Source organism: Mastigoproctus giganteus, chromosome 11 (genome assembly GCF_048544385.1).
Source record: "Mastigoproctus giganteus isolate SK-2022 chromosome 11, ASM4854438v1, whole genome shotgun sequence".
Classification (NCBI taxonomy): domain Eukaryota; kingdom Metazoa; phylum Arthropoda; class Arachnida; order Uropygi; family Thelyphonidae; genus Mastigoproctus; species Mastigoproctus giganteus.
The window spans coordinates 40,423,532-40,446,736 of NC_143585.1; the positions used below are offsets into that span (position 1 = coordinate 40,423,532).

A 23,205-nucleotide genomic window follows, 5' to 3' on the forward strand; every position below is an offset into this window, starting at 1 on the left:
ACAGGTTGAAAATGAGTAACTGTCTCTCCTATTCACAAAGGGCAATCACAAAGAGTTACATGAGTAATTACAGACCTGTAAACTGACTTCTGTTCTAGGAAAAATAATTAGCATTAGCATTAGCAGAGACATTTGATGCAAGAAAGCAAGCTTATGCAGCATCAGCCAAAAAAAAAAACCCACTTCCACTTCACCCCTCTGTTCGTTCAAAATACCTGTCCAGCTGAGCCTTAAACTTATTTAGGCTATCAACCTCCACCACAAGGGATGGGAGTCTGTTCCACCAATCAACCACATGCTGGCTAAAGGCAAATTTCCGCACGTCTATCCTACATCTGTCTTTCCTCAATTTGAATTTATGCCCTCTCAGGTGATTTTTCTGAGCTAGAGGAAGAATCCCATCAGCATTGAGCATGCTTAAACCATTCAAGGCTTTATACACCTCTATCAGATCACCTCGCTGGTGCCTAGTCTCCAGACACAGTAATTTGCAAAACTTAAGCCTTTCTTCGTAAGAGCACCCCTTTGTTCCATTCACTAATCTTGTTGCCCTTCTCTGTATTCGTTCCAGCAGCTCTACATCCTTCTTGAAATGAGGCCTCCAGACCTGTATACAGTAGTCTAGGTGTGGCCTGACCATTGCCTTATACAATGGAATAATCACCTCCTTATCCCTGCTGGAAAAATTCCTGTATATCATTGACAATACTCCATGAGCTACTCTTGCAGCCCGTCTGCACTGCTCAGAGAACTTCATATCTGCCTGCACAACCACCCCCAAGTCCCTTTCATTCTCTACACTGTCAGTGTAGTACCACAGAGTTGATACGTTGCAACCCCAGAGCAACGTATCAACTCTGTGGTACTACACTGACAGTGTAGAGAATGAAAGGGACTTGGGGGTGGTTGTGCAGGCAGATATGAAGTTCTCTGAGCAGTGCAGACGGGCTGCAAGAGTAGCTCATGGAGTATTGTCAATGATATACAGGAATTTTTCATTTACATTTGTCATTTACATTTGTCAATGTTAAACTTCATTTGCCACCTCTCAGCCCATCTGTTCAACCTTTCCAGATCCTGTTGCAGCAGCGTAGTGTCAGTAGTGTCCTTGACAACCCTGCCAACCTTTGTATCATCTGCAAACTTGGACATTAAGCTTGATATACCATCATCAATATCATTTATAAATACAGAAAACAATAATGGACCCAACACTGAGCCCTGAGGGACTCCACTAATAACATTAGTCCACGATGAGCAGTGTCCATTGATTACCACTCTCTGTCTTCTCCCCCTCAACCACCCCTTTATCCATAGCAGCAATTTGCCTCCAATGTCACACTGCTCCAATTTGTGTAGCAGTCTTCCATGTGCAACAGTATCAAAAGCCTTTCTAAGATCCAAGTATATAATATCAAAGTTATTCCCTGCATCCAGTTCTTTTGTGACTGCATCATAGTATCCAATCAAGTTGGTCAGGCAAGACTTCCCCTTAACAAAACCATGCTGTGTCTGAGATATAACTGAAGTCTTGTCTAAATGATCCTGCAGTGCTTCTTTAACCAGTGCCTCCATTAATTTTCCTGGAACAGAACTTAAGCTCACAGGTCTATAATTACTTGTGTCAGCCTTTGATCCTCCTTTGTGAATTGGGGTCACATTTGCACATTTCCAGTCTATGGGTACCTCCCCTGAGTCCAAGGAAGCTCTCATAATTATGGCTAAGGGTTTGCTTACTTCCTTTGCTGCCTCCTTTAATATAACTGGATAGATCCCATCCACCCCGGGTGCCTTTCTTGTGTTTATCTTCAACAGTTTCTCCTCCACTTTACTCCAAGTTATTTCAAGATTCTGTAGCTTACTGCTAGAGTTGAATACACCTCTGGCATTCCCCTTGCTGAATAACTCCTCATGTGTGAATGTCGATGCAAAATATTCATTTAGTTTGTTAGCTACCTGAGCAGGATCATCAACAGTTGACCCATCAATATCAAGTGGATCAATCTGATTCATCCCCTTCCTTCTAGAGTTTACATAAGTAAAGAACTCTTTGCTGTTTTTCTTTGCATCCCTTGCCAAAGATTTCTCGTAATCTGCCTTCACCTGCCTAACCTCCTTTGTAACTTGGTTGCATATCAACTTGTATCTATCATAGGCTTCTGTGTCATGTGTTAATTTGTAAGTATCCCATGCATTTTTCTTCTCTGCCATATGCCTCATTAGTTCATCTGACATCCATTTTGGCCTAAACCTTGAACAATATTTCTTAGTTGGTATGCAAAGCCTAGTAGCTTCCAAGATAAGTTCTTTGAATGCTTCCCATTTTGAATTTGCTGTTGGTAACATCATCAGTTGGTCCCACTGTATAGAATTTAAATACTGTCTCAGTCCATCGTAGTCGCCTTTACGGAAGCAATAACCCTTCCCTTTACCCCTAATGGTAGTTACCTCTTTGAGTAAATCCCACTTCAGCACACTGTGATCACTGCCACCTAGTCGTTCCTCTAACTGCAGATTCTTAATGCATGAAGAATCACTACTGATAATCAGATCAAGAGTATTAGTCTCTCTAGTTGCCTCCCGAACATGCTGATGTAGAAAACAATCATCCAATAAATCCACAAAAGCCTTGCTAGTGTTGTGAGTGACCAACCCACAAATTCCAGTCAATATCTGGGAAATTAAAATCTCCCATTATAAGACTCTCTGATTTACTGGCCCACTCTATTTCCCTGTACAGTTCCTTATTATACTCATCAGAGTCATTAGGCCTATAGCACACTCCTACTCTCATTTTGATCTCCCAATGCTTATGTCACACCAAACTGACTCAACACTGCACTGTCCAGCAATGTCGACTGGCTTCACTTCCTTGGTTTTTATGTGTTTCTTAACTAATAGCATAACCCCTCCCCCCTTCCTATCCTGTCTATCCTTTCTGTAGATGTTGTACTCCACAAATTGCAGTTCTGCATCCCTTATATCTGTGTGACACCACGTCTCTGATATCCCAACAATATCTGCCTTTGATGTTTTGAGCAATACCTCAAATTCATCAAATTTATTTACTAAACTCCTAGCATTGGTGTACACGCAAGTATACCTGCACCTGTTTCTATTCTTAGCTACCCTAACACAACCCATGTGTTTACTTGTACCGCAATGGCTCCCAGCAGTCTCTGAAATACCATGCATCTTGTTTTTCAGGCTTCTGCTCATTCTAATAGAAGCAGTGCAAGAATGAAACACTAATGGAATTAGTGTTTAAAGAAGTAATGCATATATAGAAATCACATCATGAATTTGTTAGGGGGGATTGGATTGTGTATGACAAATCTGATTAGCTACTCTGATGCAGTAAGAAAGGAACTTGATGTAAAAAATAATTTTGAGATCCTATACTTAGATTTCAGTAAAGTTTTGACACTGTTTTACATGCAAGACTGCTGTGCAAATTGCTGTGCATCAAGTTACTGTTTTGGATAAAAGGATGGTTGAGTGGCAGAAGACAAAGGATGATGATGATAAACAGGCACTAATCTTCTTCTTGGACTAATTTTATTAGTAGAGTCTCTTAGGATTCAATTGTGGGGGCTCTTATTGTGTTAATATATATTAACAATACTGATGAAGGCATATCAGTCTTAACGACCAAGTCTGCAGATGATACAAAGGTTAGCAGGGTGGTTAATGATAATAAGTAATGACAGTAAGCTACTGCAACAAGACCTAAAAAAATTAGACAGATGGGCTGAGAAGTGGCAACAGAGATTTAACATTGATAAATGCAAGGTACTGCTTATGAGCAGCAGTAATCCAAGACTAACATACCATTGGCTGGTGCTACACTTAAGGCAGTGCAGAATGAAACAGACCTAGAGGTAGCTGTACAGTTTGACATCAGATTCTCTGAGCTGTTCATACAGGCTGCTAGGTTCTGTCAATGATATATACAGGAATTCTGTAGAATATACAGCAAGGATAAAGAAGTGATTATCCCATTGTATAAGATAATGGTTAGGCCACACCTTGAGTATTGCATACAGGTCTGGAAGCTTTATTTTAAAAAAGATGTGGATCTCTTTGAAAGAGTACAGAGAAAAGTAACCACATTAGTTAAGAACACAAGAGAGTACTCTTACCATAAAAGACCCCAGTTCTACAAACTGCAGCATCTGAAAACTAGGTGCCATGGAGAGAGATTGATTGAGGTGTTTAAGGCTTTGAATAGCATTCTTGCTTTTGCTCAGACAGTAGACATAAGGGGATATAAATTTAAATTGTGGAAGAATAGATTGCAGGATAGATGTGTGAAAATTTGCTTTCAGCCAGAGTATGGTTGAATATTGGAACAAACTTCTACCTGGTATTGTGGAAGTTCACAGTTTTAATAAATTTAAGGAAGCATTAGACAAATTATTAGAGGGGATGGACAGATGAAGGGTATAATTTTTTTTTGTGGCTGATGCTGTATAAGCTTGCTTCCTTGCATTACTTGCCACCATTAATACTAATATTAAATACAAACCTGACTGCATTAAACAGGGTCAAAGCAAGGTTGGTAGCAATTTAGAGTGGGTCAACATTAATGCATTAATAAACTGTGAATATTTTTCATATTATGGTTTACAGAAAAGTGGTCCCCCGCATTTCACCCCTGGCACATTTTTCCCCCCCAGTAGATAATGAGTAGGCTACAGAAATGTAAATAATGTACAGTCAACTCTCGATAACTCGAATTTTTATTGAAGTCCCAGCCCCTTTAGTGGAGATTCCATGTTAAACCCTCTCGATTACTTGAACTGAACTTCCGATAACTCTTAACTTTTCTGAACAAATTTTCAAAATTATATTTGTGTACAAATTGTCACATAGCTTTTAAACTAATTTCTCCCCTTTTGTATGTCTTCAGGGTTCTCTTTCCATTGTGAAAGGATTAACTGGAACTGTTAATCCTTTCACAATGGAAAGAATACATACTCGACCACGAGGGCGATAGTCACATGGTTAGTGGCGGACATGGGGGAGAGAACAGTGACTAATCTTATAGGAATCTTTTCAGTAACAAGTGAATCTTGTTCTGATTTGTCTAAATTCAAACAATAAAAGTTCCAGCATCTGGCTCTCCTCACATTTCGTGACGCAGTCAACAGCGCGCATTTGCACCTGCAAATGCGTTCTGCAAATGCAATTTGCACCTGCAAAACGTTCCACCTGCAAAGAGCATGTTTGGACAGAGGGTTTGGAAGGCCCAGTTCAAAATCGTAACTAAACATAACCATGCAGCTCAAGCTGCAAGGTCGGAAGCATTGCAATTGATTGGTCAAATACGGCAACATGCAACAACCACGAACGAACCATGGCCACAGCAAATTGTTGCATCATTTATTGCAGAGGCTCATGCCAATGTCATGGCATTACTTCCTAAAAAGGATTCACTTAAACAAACCATTCATCATGTTCGATGCAACAATGGTACTCCTGCTTTACCGAACAATCTCCAGGACCTAGTAATTCCACAAAATTATCATCGATGGCAATGTACAACAGTTTTTAATTATATTATAAATCAACAGGGATTACCTTTATTTTAGATACAGGAAGCTTCTTTTCCAACTCTCCTAGTCCAACTCACTAATAATTCTTGAGGATGGCGATATCAATGATTAATTGTGAGTTTCTCTATTCCTGTGAACATGATGCCTGAAAAGTTCTAGTCCGACTTAAGGAATGTTGAGAATAATCCCCCCCCCCATAACCAATTTTATTAGACACCTAAATTTAACTCTAAAGTTCAGCTACAGGACCAAAAGAAATAATTGGTCCAGATTTATTAAACAGTTAAGACCTTCAAAAATCTAATTTTATGCCAATCCACGTAATAGTTTCCTTGCTGCCAGAGGTATGGTGTTTGAAGACAGAAGCTTGAGCGCTCATTGTTGAGACCGCACGGTCCGAACACTACGGTTCTGACAGTGGGGAAGATGTCCCACCTGTTTTGTGAAATTGATATCGCCATCCTCAAGAATTATTAGCAAGTTGGACTAGGAGAGTTGGAAAAGAAGCTCCCTATATCTAAAATAAAGGTAATCCCTGTTGATTTATAATATAATAGAATATAGGAATTATCAAGCACTTAATAGTTCTCAGTTATCAAATCTATTAAACAGTTTTTAATGTATGATTCTCAGGACGAACTGCTCCCGGGTTGCATGCTTATTTTTTCCACTAGTAACAATCTTCAGTTATTGGTGCGTAGCCAGGAGTGGTTTTCTGATGGAACAAGTAGTTGTTTTTTTGTTTTTTTTTGTAGTTGTTGGTGCATCGCTTCTGTGGCCATACAGCATTTTCAGCCCTACGCGTCCAAATTTAACTACATCAAAATTTCCTGCCCGACCCATTTAGGCATATAGAAAATATTATTTCAGCATATAGCCCCTCGCAAGCATCTAAATTATTCTAACAAATGCTAATAACTAACCTCGAACAGCACTTTCTTTTTTTTTTTTTTTTTTAAGGTTCTAGCCACTGAAATCCCAGGAAAGTAGGTGGCAGGACCTGCCAGAGTACTATATAGGTAACACCCGGCCGGCCTCCCCGTGGCGAGGTATGGTAATGTCGGGTCCCATTAGGGGCCCGGCGGCTAACAGACCGGATGAACAAGGGCACAACATGCTAAATACCATATGACTCATATACTTTTAAATCCCTGGCTTGTCCGATACAGTGTACATTATGCGGAGATGGGAGAAATCCCAGGAGCCGTTAGACCCAAATATACCTATACCTATAAATACACCTCCCAAGGTTTTTGCAGTACTTTGATCCAAGCCCGAAGCGGGATTCGAACCCGCGACCTTTGGGTTGCCAGGCAGGCACTATTCCCACCCGGCTAGCCTGGTCGGTGGAACAAGAAGTATGCTGCAATTTCTGCTAGAATCAAAAGCATAGTCCAAGATTTTCGAAATCGTAATGTGATTGATTACCTTAGAGGCATTGCATACAACTTCAAGTTTTAAACAATAATAATGTGCATTTATTCTATGATTGATTACTTTTGATTTGATTACCTTTACCTTTGATTGATTCATTCTAATTATATTAATTCTAATTATTTGTTAAAACAAAATAATTAGAATTAATAAAAAAATAGGTGTATTATTTACATTTCTATAGCGTATTCATTATCTACTGGGGGTGAAATGTGGGAGACGAAATGCGGGGGGGATGTGCCAGGGGAAAAATGTGCCGGGGAAGAAATGTGCAGGGGGCGAAATGCGGAGCACAACTTTTCCGGATCCCCATATTATATATATAATCTCTTATTATTTTTGTTTCAATTCTGATTGGAATGGAAAAGAGTTTTAAGAAAATTATTTATTTAGCATGTTAGATTCTGAGTCTCTTTTAATGTGCATTTTATTTCTTGCTTTCATTGTTTCTGTCCTTGCTAATTGACTAAATTAGCATTGACAGAAACAATGAACATACTAAATAACAGTGGTAGAACCAATATAAAATACATTGAATAGTTGAATGCCACAAAATGCTGTCACAAACTCATAACATTTTGTGTACTTTTCATGTCCATTGAAATAAACTATTCAAGAGGTGCCAAAAAATTTTCCATATGGTTAGACTAAGAAGAAATATGTGTAGATTCAAATATTTCTTTCCACTCACACACCCAGGCACATTAGATATAGCATACACCAGCAATAACAGAGCACATCGCCAGTTTCTAATATAGCCATACTTCAATTCCAGTGCAATCAATGATGCATATTAAAGACAAGACCACACTGGAGGAATATTAAAATTAAATGCATTATGTGATCTTTCTGTTGGGCATGTATAATGCATTTGTTTTTCACATGATCATAAATGTTTCTGACAGAAGCACTTCTAAAGCTTCACTTAAAAACATGGTATAATTGATAAGTCTTCCAAAAAAACTTTAATTCTGTTTTGTACAAGTGGTTTATACTAAGTAACTTCAATTTATAGGTTACTGTTAATTGAAAAGGCAAAATTCAGTAAATTTGTTTTTAAGTTAAGATAATTTCAAACCTTGTTTACCAATTTCTTTGATAGTTACTGTGCTGAACTGATGATTGTAATCCTGGGCCATATGTGTATAACTGTCTTATATTTGTAATTTTTAATTACCAACTATCCTGGTGACAGATAAACAAAAGTATATACACATACACGAAGGATCACAATGAATATTAAGTATGGAATTGTGTTCAAGCTACACATGACCATTTACATAGCGTTTTTGTGTATGCTAGTTTACAAGTGAAATTAAGCAAATGATAATCAAAAAGTAATCAGTTTTTTTTTTGGTTTCAGTTACCCTGTGAATGAATGTTAAGAATCTAGGGCCAACAAACCAAAATTTTTAGGGGATTCTATAGTCAACAGACCAAATATTTCAGAAGATCCAATAAGCAGGGGCGCCTCCGTAGCCAGGTGGGAAGGAGCAGCAGTGCGTAGCACACGCTTCTTGATTAGACCGGGGTTCAAGCCCACCAAATACGGAAGATGCGCAAAGGTCAGGGAATGACCACTGCATATCCCACAGCAATATGGCCTTAGTTGCTAATGCTCCTAAAAATCAAATAACAAATAAATAACCAATAAGCAGGCATTAGAAATCCTCCAGGAAATGCATCCCCAAATTTTTGAACAGTTCAATAAAACTGATGTTTAATGGGAAACAAATTTGACATTTGCTACAAAGTGGAGAAAGCAGTGGAGACAAAACTCAGTGGATAGGGCGCGCAAGTTTGCTACAGTCTATACAGTTGCAATAACTTTATTAGAGAGCCACTAATTTCCTTCAAAAAATATAATAATAATTTCCTAGGCAATAAATCAATTACATCATGAGAATCAAACGCTTTTCCAAAAAAACTATGTTGGTAGTGACAAATTTTAAATAACTACATAAATATAAAGAAGATGCCATCAGTGGGAGGGTACTAAAGGGATAAAAGATTTGTTAAGTGATAAGAAACAAAGGTTGGTTATAAATAACTATTACTCTGACTGGACCAGGATCTTAAGTGGAGTTCTTCAGGATTGAGTACTTGGTAACTTGTCATTTCTTATATTTATTAACGATAATGATGAAGGCATAACAGGTTTGCTGTCAAAGTCTGCTTATGATACGAAAGTTGAGAGGATGTTAAATGACGATAACCAAGGTATACTGCTTCAAGGCCTAACTATATTATTCAGCTGGTCTGAAAATGGCAATTATATTTTGATACTGGAAATGTAAGTCTACATTTGGGTAATAATGTTGGGTAACTATCAAACTTTTAAGCCAGCTGACAATGAAAAGACTTAGAAATAATTGTTTAATTTGTAATTCTTTTAACAGTGCTAGAACAGCATATCAGGTGTATCATCCAGCCTACTCTTTGAATAGCTGCAAGAGGTACAGAAATTTTGCTGGTTTTTTACAAAGAGGTAATTATTCCATTGTATTAAAGCCTTGGTTAAGGCATATTTCAAGTACTGTATGCAGCTTTAGAATCTGCATTTCAGGAAGGTTGTAGATCTGCGGAAAAGAGGCAAAGAAGGGATGTAAAATTTCAAGACAGGCTTCACTGAGTTATTTAAGACTGAAAAGCTTTAGTAAATTAAATAATAAGGGATATCTTTTTTCTTACAGATGAAACAAACCAGAGGAGATGAATTTAAATTGAGGAAGGATAGTCATATACTATATTTAATAAAAATTCTCTTTTAACTAAAGTGTTATTAACTGTTGGAATAAATTACCACCTAATCCTGTACAAATGCAGAGCTTTTATAAATTGAAGGAAAGGGTGGGCAGATAGCTGGATAAAATCAGGATATATATTTTTAAAACTAATGCTAAATAACAGCCTAACTTCCTTGCTAATTAGCCTTTATAGTTAAGTGATACTAATAATGATAGCAGTCTAAGAGGGCTGCATGGCCTCTATCAACTAGGAAGACAACATGGGGAATACAAATATAGGTGAGTTATGGCATAACTTTAAAGCTGCCATCACAAAACCATAAATGTGTATTAAGACATGCATATAAATACATCATAATATGCATTTATGTTTAAGTATTTAAGTTTGTTTCAACGATCAACTACCCACTGGCAGAAGGAAAATTTCCACACATCTGCAACCAGCAACCATCCTTTCTCAATTTGAAAGTATGACAAATCATACATATAGTCTGCACAAGAGGAAAGATGCCATCAGCAGCAAGCTTATTCAATCCATTCATAGACTTAAACACCTGAATCAGATCTCCTCACAGATGCCTATTCTACAGATTCTGCAATTTACAAAATTGAAGCCTTTCATAGTAACAGAACCCATTTGTTCTCCACACTGATATCACTGCCATTCTCTGCACCCGTTCCAACAGATCCACATCCTTTTAGCATTAGAAAAGGCACATGATGCAAGAAAGAAAGTTTATACAGCAACAGCCAAAAAAACCCTCCTCATTTCACCCATCCACTTGCTCCAAATACTTTTCTACTTCTGCCTTGAATCTATTTAAGCTATCGACTTCTACAATGAAAGGTGCAAGTTTGTTCCAAAAATCAACCACCCACTGGCTGAAGGCAAACTTACACACATTTATTCTACAACTGTCTTTCCTCAATTTGAATTTATGCCCTCTCAGGTGATTATTCTGAGCAAGAGGAAGAATCCCATCACCATCGGGCATGCTCAAACCATTCAAGGCTTTATACACCTCAATCAGATCACCTTGCAGGTGCCTAGTCTCCAGACACTGTAATTTGCAAAATTTAAGCCTTTCTTCATAAGAGCAACCCTTTGTTCCATTCACTAATCTTGTTGCACCTTCTCTGTACTCATTCCAGCAGCTCTATTACATGCTTCTTAAAATGAAGTCTCCACACCTGTATGCAGTACTCAAGGTGTGGCCTGACCATTGTCATATACAAGGGGATAATCATCTTATCCCTACTAGAAAAATTCCTGTATATCATTGACAAGATACCATGAGCTATTCTTGCAGACTGTCTGCACTGCTCAGAAAACTTCATATCTGCCTGCACAATTACCCCCAGGTCCATTTCACTCTCTACCACTGTCAGTGTAGTACCACACAGTTGACACGCTACTCTGGGGTTACCGCTTCCCATATGCAGTACTTTACATTTGTCAATGTTAAACTTCAGTTGCCACCTCTCAGCCCATCTGCTCAACTTTTCTAGATCCTGTTGAAGCAGAGTACTGTTATTAGTGTCATTAACAACCCTGTCGACCTTCGTATCATCTGCAAACTTTGACATTAAGCCTGATATACCATCATCAGTATCATTAATAAATACAAAAAACAACAATACACTGAACACTGGGGGACCTCACTAATAACATTCGTCCACAAAGAGTAGTGTCCATTGATTACCACTCTCTGTCTTCTCCCACTCAACAATCCTTTTATCCATAGCAGCAATTTGACTCCAATGCCACATGCTCCAATTTGTGCAACAGTCTTCCATCTGCAACAGTATCAAAAGCCTTTCTAAGATCCAAATATATGATATCAAAATTATTCTTTGCATCCAGTTCCTTTATGACTACATCATAGTATCCAATCAAATTGGTCAGACAAGGCTTCCCCTTAACAAACCCATGCTGTGTCCGAGCTATAACTGATGACTTGTCTAGATGATCCTGCAGTGCTTCTTTAACCAGTGCCTCCATTAATTTCCGTGGAACAGAAGTTAAACTAGCAGGTCTGCATTACTCGTGTGTCGCACATTTGCACATCTCCAGTCCATAGGTACCTCCCCTGGGTCCAAGGAATTTCTCATAATTATGGCTAAGGGTTTGCTTTTTTCCTTTGCTGCCACTTTTAATATAACTGAATAGATCCCATCCCCCAGTTGCCTTTCTTATGTTTATCTTCAACAATTTCTCCTCTACTTTGCTCTCAGTTATTACAAAGTCATCTAGCTTACTGCCAGAGTTTAACTCACCTCTGGCATTTTCTTCCATGAATAACTCTTCATGTGTGAATGTTGATGCAAAATACTCATTTAGTTTGTTGGCTACATGAGCAGGATTATCAACAGTTGAACCATCAATATCAAGTGGACCAATCTGATTCATCCCCTTCTTTCTTGAGTTTACATAAGTAAAGAACTCTTTGCTGTTTTTCTTTGCATCCTTTGCCAAAGATTTCTCGTAATCTGCCTTTGCCTGCCTAACCTCCTTTGTGACTTGGTTACAGCTTATATCTATCATAGGCTTCTGTCACCTGTTAATTTATATGAATCGCATGCATTTTTCTTCTCTGCCACCTGTCTCATTAGTTCATCTGACATCCATTTAGGCCTAAACTTTGAACAATATTTCTTAGTTGGTATGAAAAGCTTAGTGGCTTCCAAGATTAATTCTTTGAATGCTTCCCATTTTGAATTTGCTGTTGGCAACATCATCATTTGGTCCCACCATATAGAATTTAAATACTGTCTCAGACCACCTTAGTCACCTTTACAAAAGCAAAAACCCTTCCCTTTACCCCTGATGGTAGTTACCTCTTTGAGTAAATCCCACTTCAACACACTGTGATCACTGCCACCTAGTGGTTCCTTTATCTGCAGATTCTTAATGCATGAAGAGTCACTGCTGATAATCAGATCAAGAGTATTACTCCCTCTAGTTACTTTCCAAATATGCCGCTGTAGAAAACAATCATCCAATAAATCCACAAAAGCCTTGTTAGTGTGTGAGTGACCAACCCACAAATTCCAGTCAGTATCTGGGAAATTATTTATTACATGCATCACAGTTATTAGGCCTATAACACACTCCTACTCTCAATTTTGCTTTACCAGTGCTTATGTCACACCAAAATTTTTAATAAAATCAGACTTCTATACCTATATGCAGTTTGTTTGTTTGTTATTTTGTTTTTAGGAGCATTAGCAGCTAAGGCCATATTGCTTCGGGGGATATGCGGTGGTCATTCCCTGACCTTTCCGCATCCTCCGTATTTGGTGGTCACGGGCTCGAACCCCAGTCTAATCAAGCAGCATGTGCTACGCACTGCTGCTCCTGCCCACCTGGCTATGGAGGTGCCCCTATATGCAGTACTCAATATGTGATGTAACCATTGTCTCTTATACAATTGAATGATCATCTCCTTGTTTCTGCTAGCAATATTCCTGTATATCTTTGGCAAATCCAATGAACTGTCCTGGCAGCCTGTCTGCACTCTCAGAAAACTTCATATCGGCTGCACAATTACCTTAGGTCTTTTTCATTTTCTGCTACCCTGAGTGTAGTACTAAACAGTTGATACATTAATCTGAGATTACTGCTACCATGCGCAGTACCTTGCATTTGTCAATGTTAAATTTCAATTGCCATTTCTCAGCCCAATGCCTAATTTTTCTAGATCTTGTTGCACCCTGATTACTGTTCCTTTACTGTTTACTTTACTGATTACTGTTCCTGATTACTGGCAACCTTTGTATCATCTGCAAAGTTAGACATTAAACCTGATATTCATTCAACATCATTGATAAATATAGAGAACAACAATGGGTCCAGCAGTGAAAACTGGGGGTGGGGGGGAGTAAAGTAAAGTGCAGCCATTATCAGCCCACTGCAGGATGGAAGCCTCCTCAACAATTCATGCTGAGGGAAATGGACCATAATCTGCCACACTGGTCCAGTGCGGGTTGGCAGATCGACCGTATTCAGCAGTCAGAGGCTTGAACCCCGGTCTACTCAAAGAGCGTGTGCTACTGCATTCCCGCTCCTGACCACTCGGCTACGGAGGCCTGGGGAACTCCACAATAACATTAGACAATGAAGAGCAGTGTCCATTAATAACTAATCTCTGTCTTCGACTCAACGATTCCTTTATCCATAGCAGCAACTTTCCCTTAATAGCACACTGCTCCAATATATACAGCAGTCTTTTATGTGAACATCATTATTAAAAGCATTCCTGAAATCCAAGTATATGATATCAAAATTATTTTTTGCATCGAGTTCCTTTGTTACTGCATTATAGTATCCAATCAGATTGGATACTATGATGCAGTAACAAAAGAACTACCCTTGGAGAAATATTCCAAAAGTGAGGGATAGATTTTTGATAATTCTGGGTTTCTGATATGCAAAACCCATTATTTTCAGAAATTATTACCATTTTGAATGAGGTTCTACCATATTAAATGATACTAAGCCTAGGGGGCATAAATTCAAACCAAGGGAGGAAGAGCTATAAACTGGATCATAGAATGTTTCCTTTAGCCAGTGAGCTATTAATCACTGGCATATGTTCTTTCCATAGGTAGTTGAGATCAAAGGCTTGCAGAAAGTGTAAATTAAAAGGACAGCCAGACCAGTACCTATGATAGGTAACGGAGTGGTTGGTTTTTCTTTTATTTTTTATTTTTTATTTTTTTTTTTTTTTTTGCTAATGCAATTAAAGCTTGGCTTCTTTGCACCATATGACTATTGCTAATTGTCATATGGTGCAAAGTTCTTATACAAAGTTCCCAAAATTCTTATACAATTTTAAAGCACTTTTCACTTGATAATTTGAATGGTGTGTGAATAAAAAATATTATCAGGGAAATTAACCCTACCTCCACTGCCAATTAGTTTAATTTGTACAAGGGCTGGATCTTCACTATGTTCTTCTAATACAGTATCATCAGATAGTATCAGTTTCTACAGAAAATACAAAATAAAAATTTCTAATTCATATTTTACTTTAAAAGTGCAAATTATGACTCCAACAAAATAATCTTATAATAAAACTAAAACCATATAAATCTCATGAAAGTTATCAGGTATGTTACAGCTCACTCATTATCTGTGGGCAGATTATTCACCTTGTAAATTCATTAAGCAGTAATCCCATAAGCTATTTACTTTAATATAATTTTGACCAGATCTTGCAATTCCGGGCTATATTTCACTGTTGTGCACAATATGATAAAAACAGCACAAGTTTTATACATGTGTACAGAAGGCAGAGAGACAGTCAGCTAGAATCAACAGACTTTTACATATGTAATGGTTATATTTTTGGTATGACTGTTTATACACTTACTACAATTTGGGCACTCCCAAATGAACAGAAAAATATTCTTAAAATAAAAAAAAAAAAAAAAAGGAAAACTAATGCGGAAAACAAGATAGAGTGTTAAGGCTACCCATAGGCCTCAAAGAAACAATATGGGAGTGACATTACATTATATTAAAACAATCACCCAAATGCATAACAAACTTAATCGAATTCACTAAAAATGAAGTCAGCACATTCACAATCATAGAGTAACTGCACAAGCAGCTCTTGAATAGCAATAGATTATGATATGTTGAAACTATTTGTAGTTTCTAAACAATTCAAAGATACTGTGGAGTCACAAAAAAAGTCTATGAATTGAAATCCACTCACCAAATGACTGAGTCTAGATTTGTAACTGAAAAAGTGAGCAGTACAGATGTGACTGTATTATCTCAGAAGAAAAATCTGGTGGAAATGGTGTCATGATGTAGCTTTTATTTATTTTTTTTTTTTTTTCCTGGAATGAGATGGGTTGGAACCTTTCAGTAAAATGAAATCAAGAATGAATGCCAAAAGTTAACATGACATTTAGAAAAAACTGCACTACAAAATTTGATGCAATCCAGTGGTGTTTATTCATATGAATATCAGCATGACAAAACTTAACAACACAGTATATGCATTGCCAAACCAGAGCTTTGATTTGAACTAAAATCATCCTGCCACAATTTATACATCAATAAACTCAAATCTGCCACAAAAAAGAAAAAAGAAAAATAAAAAAAAGAAATAAATAAATAAAGAAATAAAAAATAAATAAAAAAGAAAAATGTAATTTACAATTAAACAGCCTTCAAGATACTACTACTAAGAGTCATTTTACTCAAGGGAGATAAGACAACTTTATGAAGAATAAACTATAAGAAATATATAAAAAACTATTACTTTAAAAAGTCAATATTTTATCCAGCATTGTTGTTGCTGGAATTTTTTTTTTTTTTTTTTTTTATGTAAACCACAAACTCGAGAGGTATTAGAACCTATAGTACTTAGTACCGTGCTTGGGTTGGAGGTTGAGAAGGCAAAAGAAGATATTTGTTGACATTGGACTTGAACTACTGTAGACTGTAATTTTCAGGAAATACGTATGAAGGAAGGTTATTCCAGAAAACGGCAGTTGAATGAATAAACAAAGAAAGATGAAAAGTTAGTTCTGTGAGTTTGAAGTTGGACAGTAAATGGATGTTGGCTGGTGGCAGCACGTGTTCGGACTGTTTTTAAAGAGAGAGCGGGAATTATAGAAGCCAATTCAGAAAAACAGTGCCCATGGAAGTATCTGGAGAAGACGCATGCAGCAGACACTACGTCTATGAAACAGCAAGTGCAGAGACTCTGCTAGAGATGAATCGTTAATTAACCTAACGGCCCTCTTCTGAATGGAATCAAGAAGCCTGAGAGAGGTTTTGGGGGCACCATCTCAGATGTGGGAACAATATTCCATGGCAGGTGGATTTGCGATTTATACAGAGTGAGCAGGTGTTTGGAAGAAAAGTAACGCCAAAAGCGAAAGAGTAAACCAAGTTTTTTAGATGAGAGGAAGTAATATTTGTAATGTGCTTGTACCAAGAGAGATTAGATGTCAGGGTAATCCCCAAAACAGATACATCATTTTGCCTAGAAATCGGAGTGTCACTAAAGATAAGCATAGGAGCAGAAGAATCCTTTTTGCGAGATATAAAACAAGACTGAGTTTTAGAAGGGTTGAAATCAACTAAGTTTTCTTTGCCCCACTGGAAAATTACCTGAAGATTGGCATTTAAGGAATTGGTAGCAGATTTTCGAGAAGTTGAAGCTGATTGAGCAGGACAAGGTTTCTCAAAATGGAAAGCGGAATGCAATGTGCTATCATCGGAAAAACTTTGCATAGGATTTCCAGTCAATGGAAGAAGGTCATTAATATACAAGAGGAAAAGAGTGGGGAAAAGAACCGAACCTTGGGGGACACCGGCATTAGTGGAGAAGTTAGAAGACAGAGAGCCATCTACCATCACCCTCAGCGAGCGATCAGAGAGAAAACTGGATAACCAATTACTAAAAACAGTTGGCAAACCATAGGATGGTTTGCCAACTGTTTGTTGAATTGAAATCCACTCACCAAATGACTGAGTCTGGAAAACCTTTATGCCAAACACGATCGAAAGCCTTTGAGATGTCAAGAGCAACTACTTGTGTTTCACAGAACCTTTCCATTGAATTAGTCCATAAATGGGTAACATAAGCCAGAACATCACCAGTGGATCGACACTGATGCGGTTAATTGATTTCTCCATTACTTTAGAAAGAGTAGAAGTAATTGAAATGGGATGATAATTGGATGGGAGGGATTTGTCACCCTTTTTAGGAACTGGCTGGATATGGGTAAATTTCCAAGCAGAAGGAAAAACACCTTTGGAATAAGAAAGTGAAAAAAGGCGGCAAAGAATAGGAGTAAGTTCAGGAGCACAGATTTTGAGAACAAGTGGAGAAATACCATCGGGACCTGGTGCATTCTTAGCATCAAGATTCGTCAAAGTCCTTCTGACATCCTTTTGACGGAAGACCACAGGAGGCATTGAATGGAGTGTGTTGGGAATGGTGGGAGGTATTTTACCAAGATCATTAATATATGAGTTGGAAGAAAAACGGGATGCTAGCAGGTCAGCTTTATCCTTGGCTGAAGTAACAACAGAACCATCTGGTTTGGACAGAGGTGGGAGCAGAGATGGGCAAAAGTTGCGGCCAATAGCTTTGGCAAGGGACCAGAATGCTTGGCTACAATTAGGGCAAGAAGCAAGTTTTCTACTCTTAGCCTGTTCAAACTCTAGTCTGGACTGATTAATAACTGCTTTACAATTGTTGCGAGCTTTGGTGTAGGCAGAAAATGAAACTAAAGAATTAGAAACAAGCCAATTACGATATGCAACATTCTTCTCTTGAACAGCCTTAGCACATTTATTGGAAAACCAAGGTTTAGAGAAAGGACGAGATTTTTAAGTAGAGTGTGAAATAAATGATTCCATTCCTGCAAGAATAATTTCACTGACAGGATCTGAGCAAACGTTGACATCAGAAGTTTTGAAACAGTAATCCAACCAAGGAAAAGAAGAAAAGAAGTCTCGCAGGTCATCCCATTTTCCATTCTTGTAATGCCAAACAACACGAGGTTGGGAATAGCCATGAGGTAAAGGTTCCATTGGAGAAGAGACAATCACCAAGTTGTGATCTGAAGTGCCTAAAGGACCTCTCACTTCGACCGTATACTTAGAAGGGTTGTTTGTGAGAAAAATATAAAACATATTGGCTGTATGATTAGGATTGTCCAGTATTCTTATAGGTAAATGAACAATCCGTGCAAGGTCAAGTAATTGCAAAAGCCTCAACACCTTGACCAGCTGGGTCGGTGTCACTATAAAACGGAAGCCAGTTGCAGTTGTGGACATTAAAATCGCCAAGGAAAATTACCTCACTGTTAGGAAAGTTGGACTGGAAAAAGTCAAGTTGCAAAGAGGGGAAGTCAAAGAGCTCCAAGTGATTAGTGGAGTTGGGAGAACGGTAGAGACAACAGATGAATTTGACACAATAAGGTAGAGAGATTTTAAGCCAGAGAAGATCAAAGAGAGAAGATTCCAAATTGCCAAGTCTCTGACAGGGAATATCAGAACGGACATATGCACAAGTACCACCTTTGAGGCGAAAGGAATCATACAGTGAATAATTTGGGCATCTGAGATGAGCAGTAGTTGAATCAACCGATAACTGAGATTCTGTGTCAGAAAAAGTACATGGGGTTTGGCAGACTGCAAGTGGAAATGGACATCGTTGAGATTAGAATTGAGACCACATATATTTGTGAAATGAATTAGGAAGTGCTTGGGAGGTTTAGATCTTTTCGCAGATAAGCTTGCTCTATTAGTTTGACAATTCATGGTGTATTCAATAGTAAGAAAAAGTGGGTGTGACATGCTGTATGAAGTAATGAAATTTTTGGATAGGGCATACATATGGTAACAATATACCCAGATCCATAACATGGCCTCGACAATGCTCCCCGCATACACACTACTCGGACTCCCTCCAGTCACTATCTGGCAGAGTAGAGGTAGCAAGATTATACACTAGCTGATCCGGAAGCCTCCTAGAGAGTTGCCAATAGGTTCAGTCCGGTGTACTAACTAGCGGCAGGCCTGTGAACACCGTTTTAGAGCTGTACCCTCGAAATGTAAGGAATATTGGATCTCGCCACGATGTTCATCATAACCTCAAAAGTCATCAATCATACTGCATGATGGAAGAGATTTGTTGACCGGAACTTAGCTCTAGAGACTAAACATGGGTTCCACCACTTCAAGCCTCCAATAAGCAAAGTGGTGGCATTGCACAGGTTGATGAGGGTCATCTACCACCTAGTACTGCCTGGTAACGTAGAGGGGTGGCTTTCCTCCATGTGGTGTGGGCGCCACACCTCGACCTCTGCTTACGTTGGTTCACACCTGGGTGGTCATCCACCATGTACTTGTGCATGGAGGTTATACCCAGGATTACTAACAGTCCCACCATCGTGAAGGTGCAAGCAGAGGATTTGGTTGTCATGGACCATCCGGACTTCGCCGAAATTGGGTCCACTCGACTTGAGTGTCACCCGAATATCAGTTCCATCAACGTTTTAGACTCCCAGGTAGCAAGTACAGCTCTGGCATATCTGAGAGTATGTCTGTGACAACCTCAAGGACCATTGTACTTAAAAAAAAATTATCTTCACACTAGTATAATGTGTTTCAGGTGAAAAATCATATCTTACTATGTGAAAATATTTCATAAATAATAAAAGTATAACTGGCCACATCTTCCATTACAAAAGTATCTATTCTGGTCATGGAAAACCTAAAGAAGCAAACCTGAAAATCAGTGAAGTAATTATTATCTATTAATGAATCATGATATCCCAAATTTATGTTGACTAAAAACAAAATTTGTGGAAACTACAAATAAAATCACAACAATAGCTAGATAATGAATGCACAGGCTAAATTTGGGAAATTTTAGAGTGTAGTTGCACCTTATATAATAACGAATAAGTAGATATGTAATTGCTTCTTCTTTTTTTTTTTTTTTTTTTGAAATTCATAAATATCCATTTCTTTCTTTTCTTAATCTGAATTATGTAAGCATCCAAACCATACAGATTTCTGTGAGTGAGAATGTTACTATTTTCTTCTATTTGAAGATTGGCAAAAGATATATATGATAACACAACAAGGTGTGACCTGACAATATATGGCAATGGTCAGGCGACACCTTGAATACTTGGCACACTATGGCCATAGATGCTGATGCACCAAATAAATCCCCAATCAATCAACCAACCAACCTTGAATACTGTATACAGGTCTGGGAGCCTCATTTTAGGGAGGATGTAGAGGTGCTGGAATGAGTACAGAGAAGGGCAATGAGATTGGTGAATGGAACAAAGGGTTGCTCTTACAAAGAAAGGCTTAAGTTCTACAAATTGCAGTGTCTGGAGACTAGGCACCTGCAAGGGGATCTGCTAGAGATGTATAAGGCATTGAATGGTTTGAGCAAGCCCAATGCTGATGGGATTCTTCCTCTTGCCCAGATTAATTGCCTGAGGGGACATAAATTAAAATTGAGGAAAGACAATTGTAGAACAGATGTGCAGAAATTTGCCATTAGCCAGCAGGTGATTTATTGCTGGAACAAACTTCCATCTGTCGTTATGGAAGTTGACAGATTAAAATAAATTCAAAGCAGAACTAGACAAACATTTGGAGTGAATGGATGGGTGAAATGGGAAGTTTTTTTTTTTTTGGCTGATACTGTATAAGCTTGCTTTCTTGCATCATATGCCTCTACTAATGTTAATTCTAATAATATACAGCACAATAATTTTCAAAAAACATTGTCAACTTCCAGTTCAGTGAAAGAGCAATCAATAGACATGAGGGTGATCTTCAAACTTAAACTTTGAAATGTTAAAAATTCTTACTTTGAGAGTATTAATAAACTTGTTCATATTTTTACAATGAAAGTGGACTCCAGCAAGAATAAACTGAACAAGCACAGCTATACAGATAAAATTACCCTGGTTTATACAGATTAAATTTTAAATAATGGAAATTACTTCTCAAAGTAATTTCCATTATTAAACTAAGCTTTGCTAATTATAGAATTGTTACATTCTCTGAACTTAAAGCCAAGCTGTAAATCTAACCTTGAAAGAACACCTTATCAGTGTTCTTTCATGGGTTAGTATCTGCAAATCGAAACATTCCAAAACCTTCCTCCCCATCCCCATACAACATCCATATTTCCTTTATCATGTGCCTCTTTAATCATTAAATAAAGTTGGGGAACAGGCAACATCCACCCCATCTCACACCTCTTCCTATCTTTACACTTTCGGTATCACCTTGTCCTACTCTACTAATTTTTGTCCTCAATATAATCTACTAATCATTCTCCTGTCCTTCCAATCCACCCCTATCCTTTCCAATGTATACAATACCACAATTTACCAGATCAAGGGCACCTCCATAGCCAGGTGGGAAGAAGCAGCAGTGCATAGCACACGCTTCTAGATTAGACCGGGGTTCGAGCCTGTCACCACCAAATACGGAGGATGCGGAAAGGTCAGGGAATGACCACCGCATATCCTAGAGCAATATGGCCTTAGTTGCTAATGCTCCTAAAAACCAAACAACAACAACTACCAGATCAAAAACCATTTCCAATTCTATAAAACATACATACATCTTTGTTAACTTCAGGATGACTTTTCTGTCAACACACTCATCACAACTGCTGCATTCCTTGTTTTCCCCCACCTGATAACAAACTGTACCAGTCTTCTCCCACATTTACCTCCATCTTTCTTTTTAATTTTCCTAAAATTATCTTTGCTGCATGCAGTACCAAACTTATAGTTCAAAATCTTTATATTTCACTGGATAACTTTTTTTATTTTATTGGTATCATTACTATGGTCTTAAAATCTTCTGGCCATTTCCCTTACTTGTACACTAAACTACATATGCTGTTAATTTCCTTAAGCCAACTTCCCTTAGTAAACTTATAAACTCCATCAGTACCTACTGCTTTCATTTCATTTCCTTTAACACTGTGATTAGCTCTAGCTCCATCATAACTGGCCCCAACGCTAATTATTATTTCTACATTAACAACATTATTCATCTTTCTTCCACTTGTTTGACGGATATAACTGCCTTATATATTCCACCCATGTTTCCCACAATGTATTTTTAATTAGTCTCCCACAATTAAATTAATACAGTGGATTCCGGTTATTTGGGCCACCAGTTAATCGGGGCAGCCATTTATTTGGGGAAAATCTTAAAAAACAGAACCAAATCGAGAAAATAGCCAGGGTTTAATTCACTTAATTTGGACAGCATGCCGTTTAATCTTGGCAGGGGACCGCAGCACTGGAGATTACCCTACGATTGTCTCCGACAGTACCACGTGTTTCAGTCGAAATTCTGGAGGTCACAACCATAAAACAATTAGCAGTCACCTGTTTATTGGGCTTTTCTGTTAGTGAAATCTATCATAAATGGACAGTAAACTCGATCTTATTGAATTTGTGATAATACCGACAACTGGAATTCTGTGGGTTATTATGGTGAAATGTGTTTACACTTCCATGAAATCTTCAATCATATAACAAAATTAATTTTCAGATCTTCTCTTCATTCCTATTTTTAAAGCTTTGTAACTCGTTACTCCATTTTCACTTGCACGTATTGTATTACTTGCAATTTGTGTGTGCCGTGTTCTTTGTTTTTAATTGCTTATCTTTTTGCTGCTTTAAATTTTAATCCCCACCCACAAATGTCAGTGAACAGAACTGTCAACTAGTTTGTATGTACCTATTACAGTACGTATTAATTATTCCAATTATCACGTATATTCTTCCGACTTTCATGTATCATTTAATTTTTTAATTGGTAAGGTAATAAAGGCTAAATTTGTGCTTAATATATCTTTGTTTTTATAGCCTGTGGATAATATTCCTCCTATTTTAGCTAATTAGAATCGCTGTTTAATAGAATTAAAATT

General features: G+C 37.9%; 1 protein-coding gene across 2 annotated transcripts in view; it reads right to left on the bottom strand.

Moving 5' to 3' along the window:
* The window catches only part of LOC150077938 (uncharacterized), a 635,130-nt gene that overhangs the window by 422,306 nt on the left and 189,619 nt on the right, over positions 1 to 23,205 (bottom strand). For both annotated transcript variants that reach the window (XM_090384667.1, XM_090384666.1), the window contains exon 5: positions 14,645 to 14,729. In XM_090384667.1, coding sequence (XP_090240793.1) covers positions 14,645 to 14,729 — 85 coding nt within the window. The remainder of the gene's footprint in view (positions 1 to 14,644; positions 14,730 to 23,205) is intronic.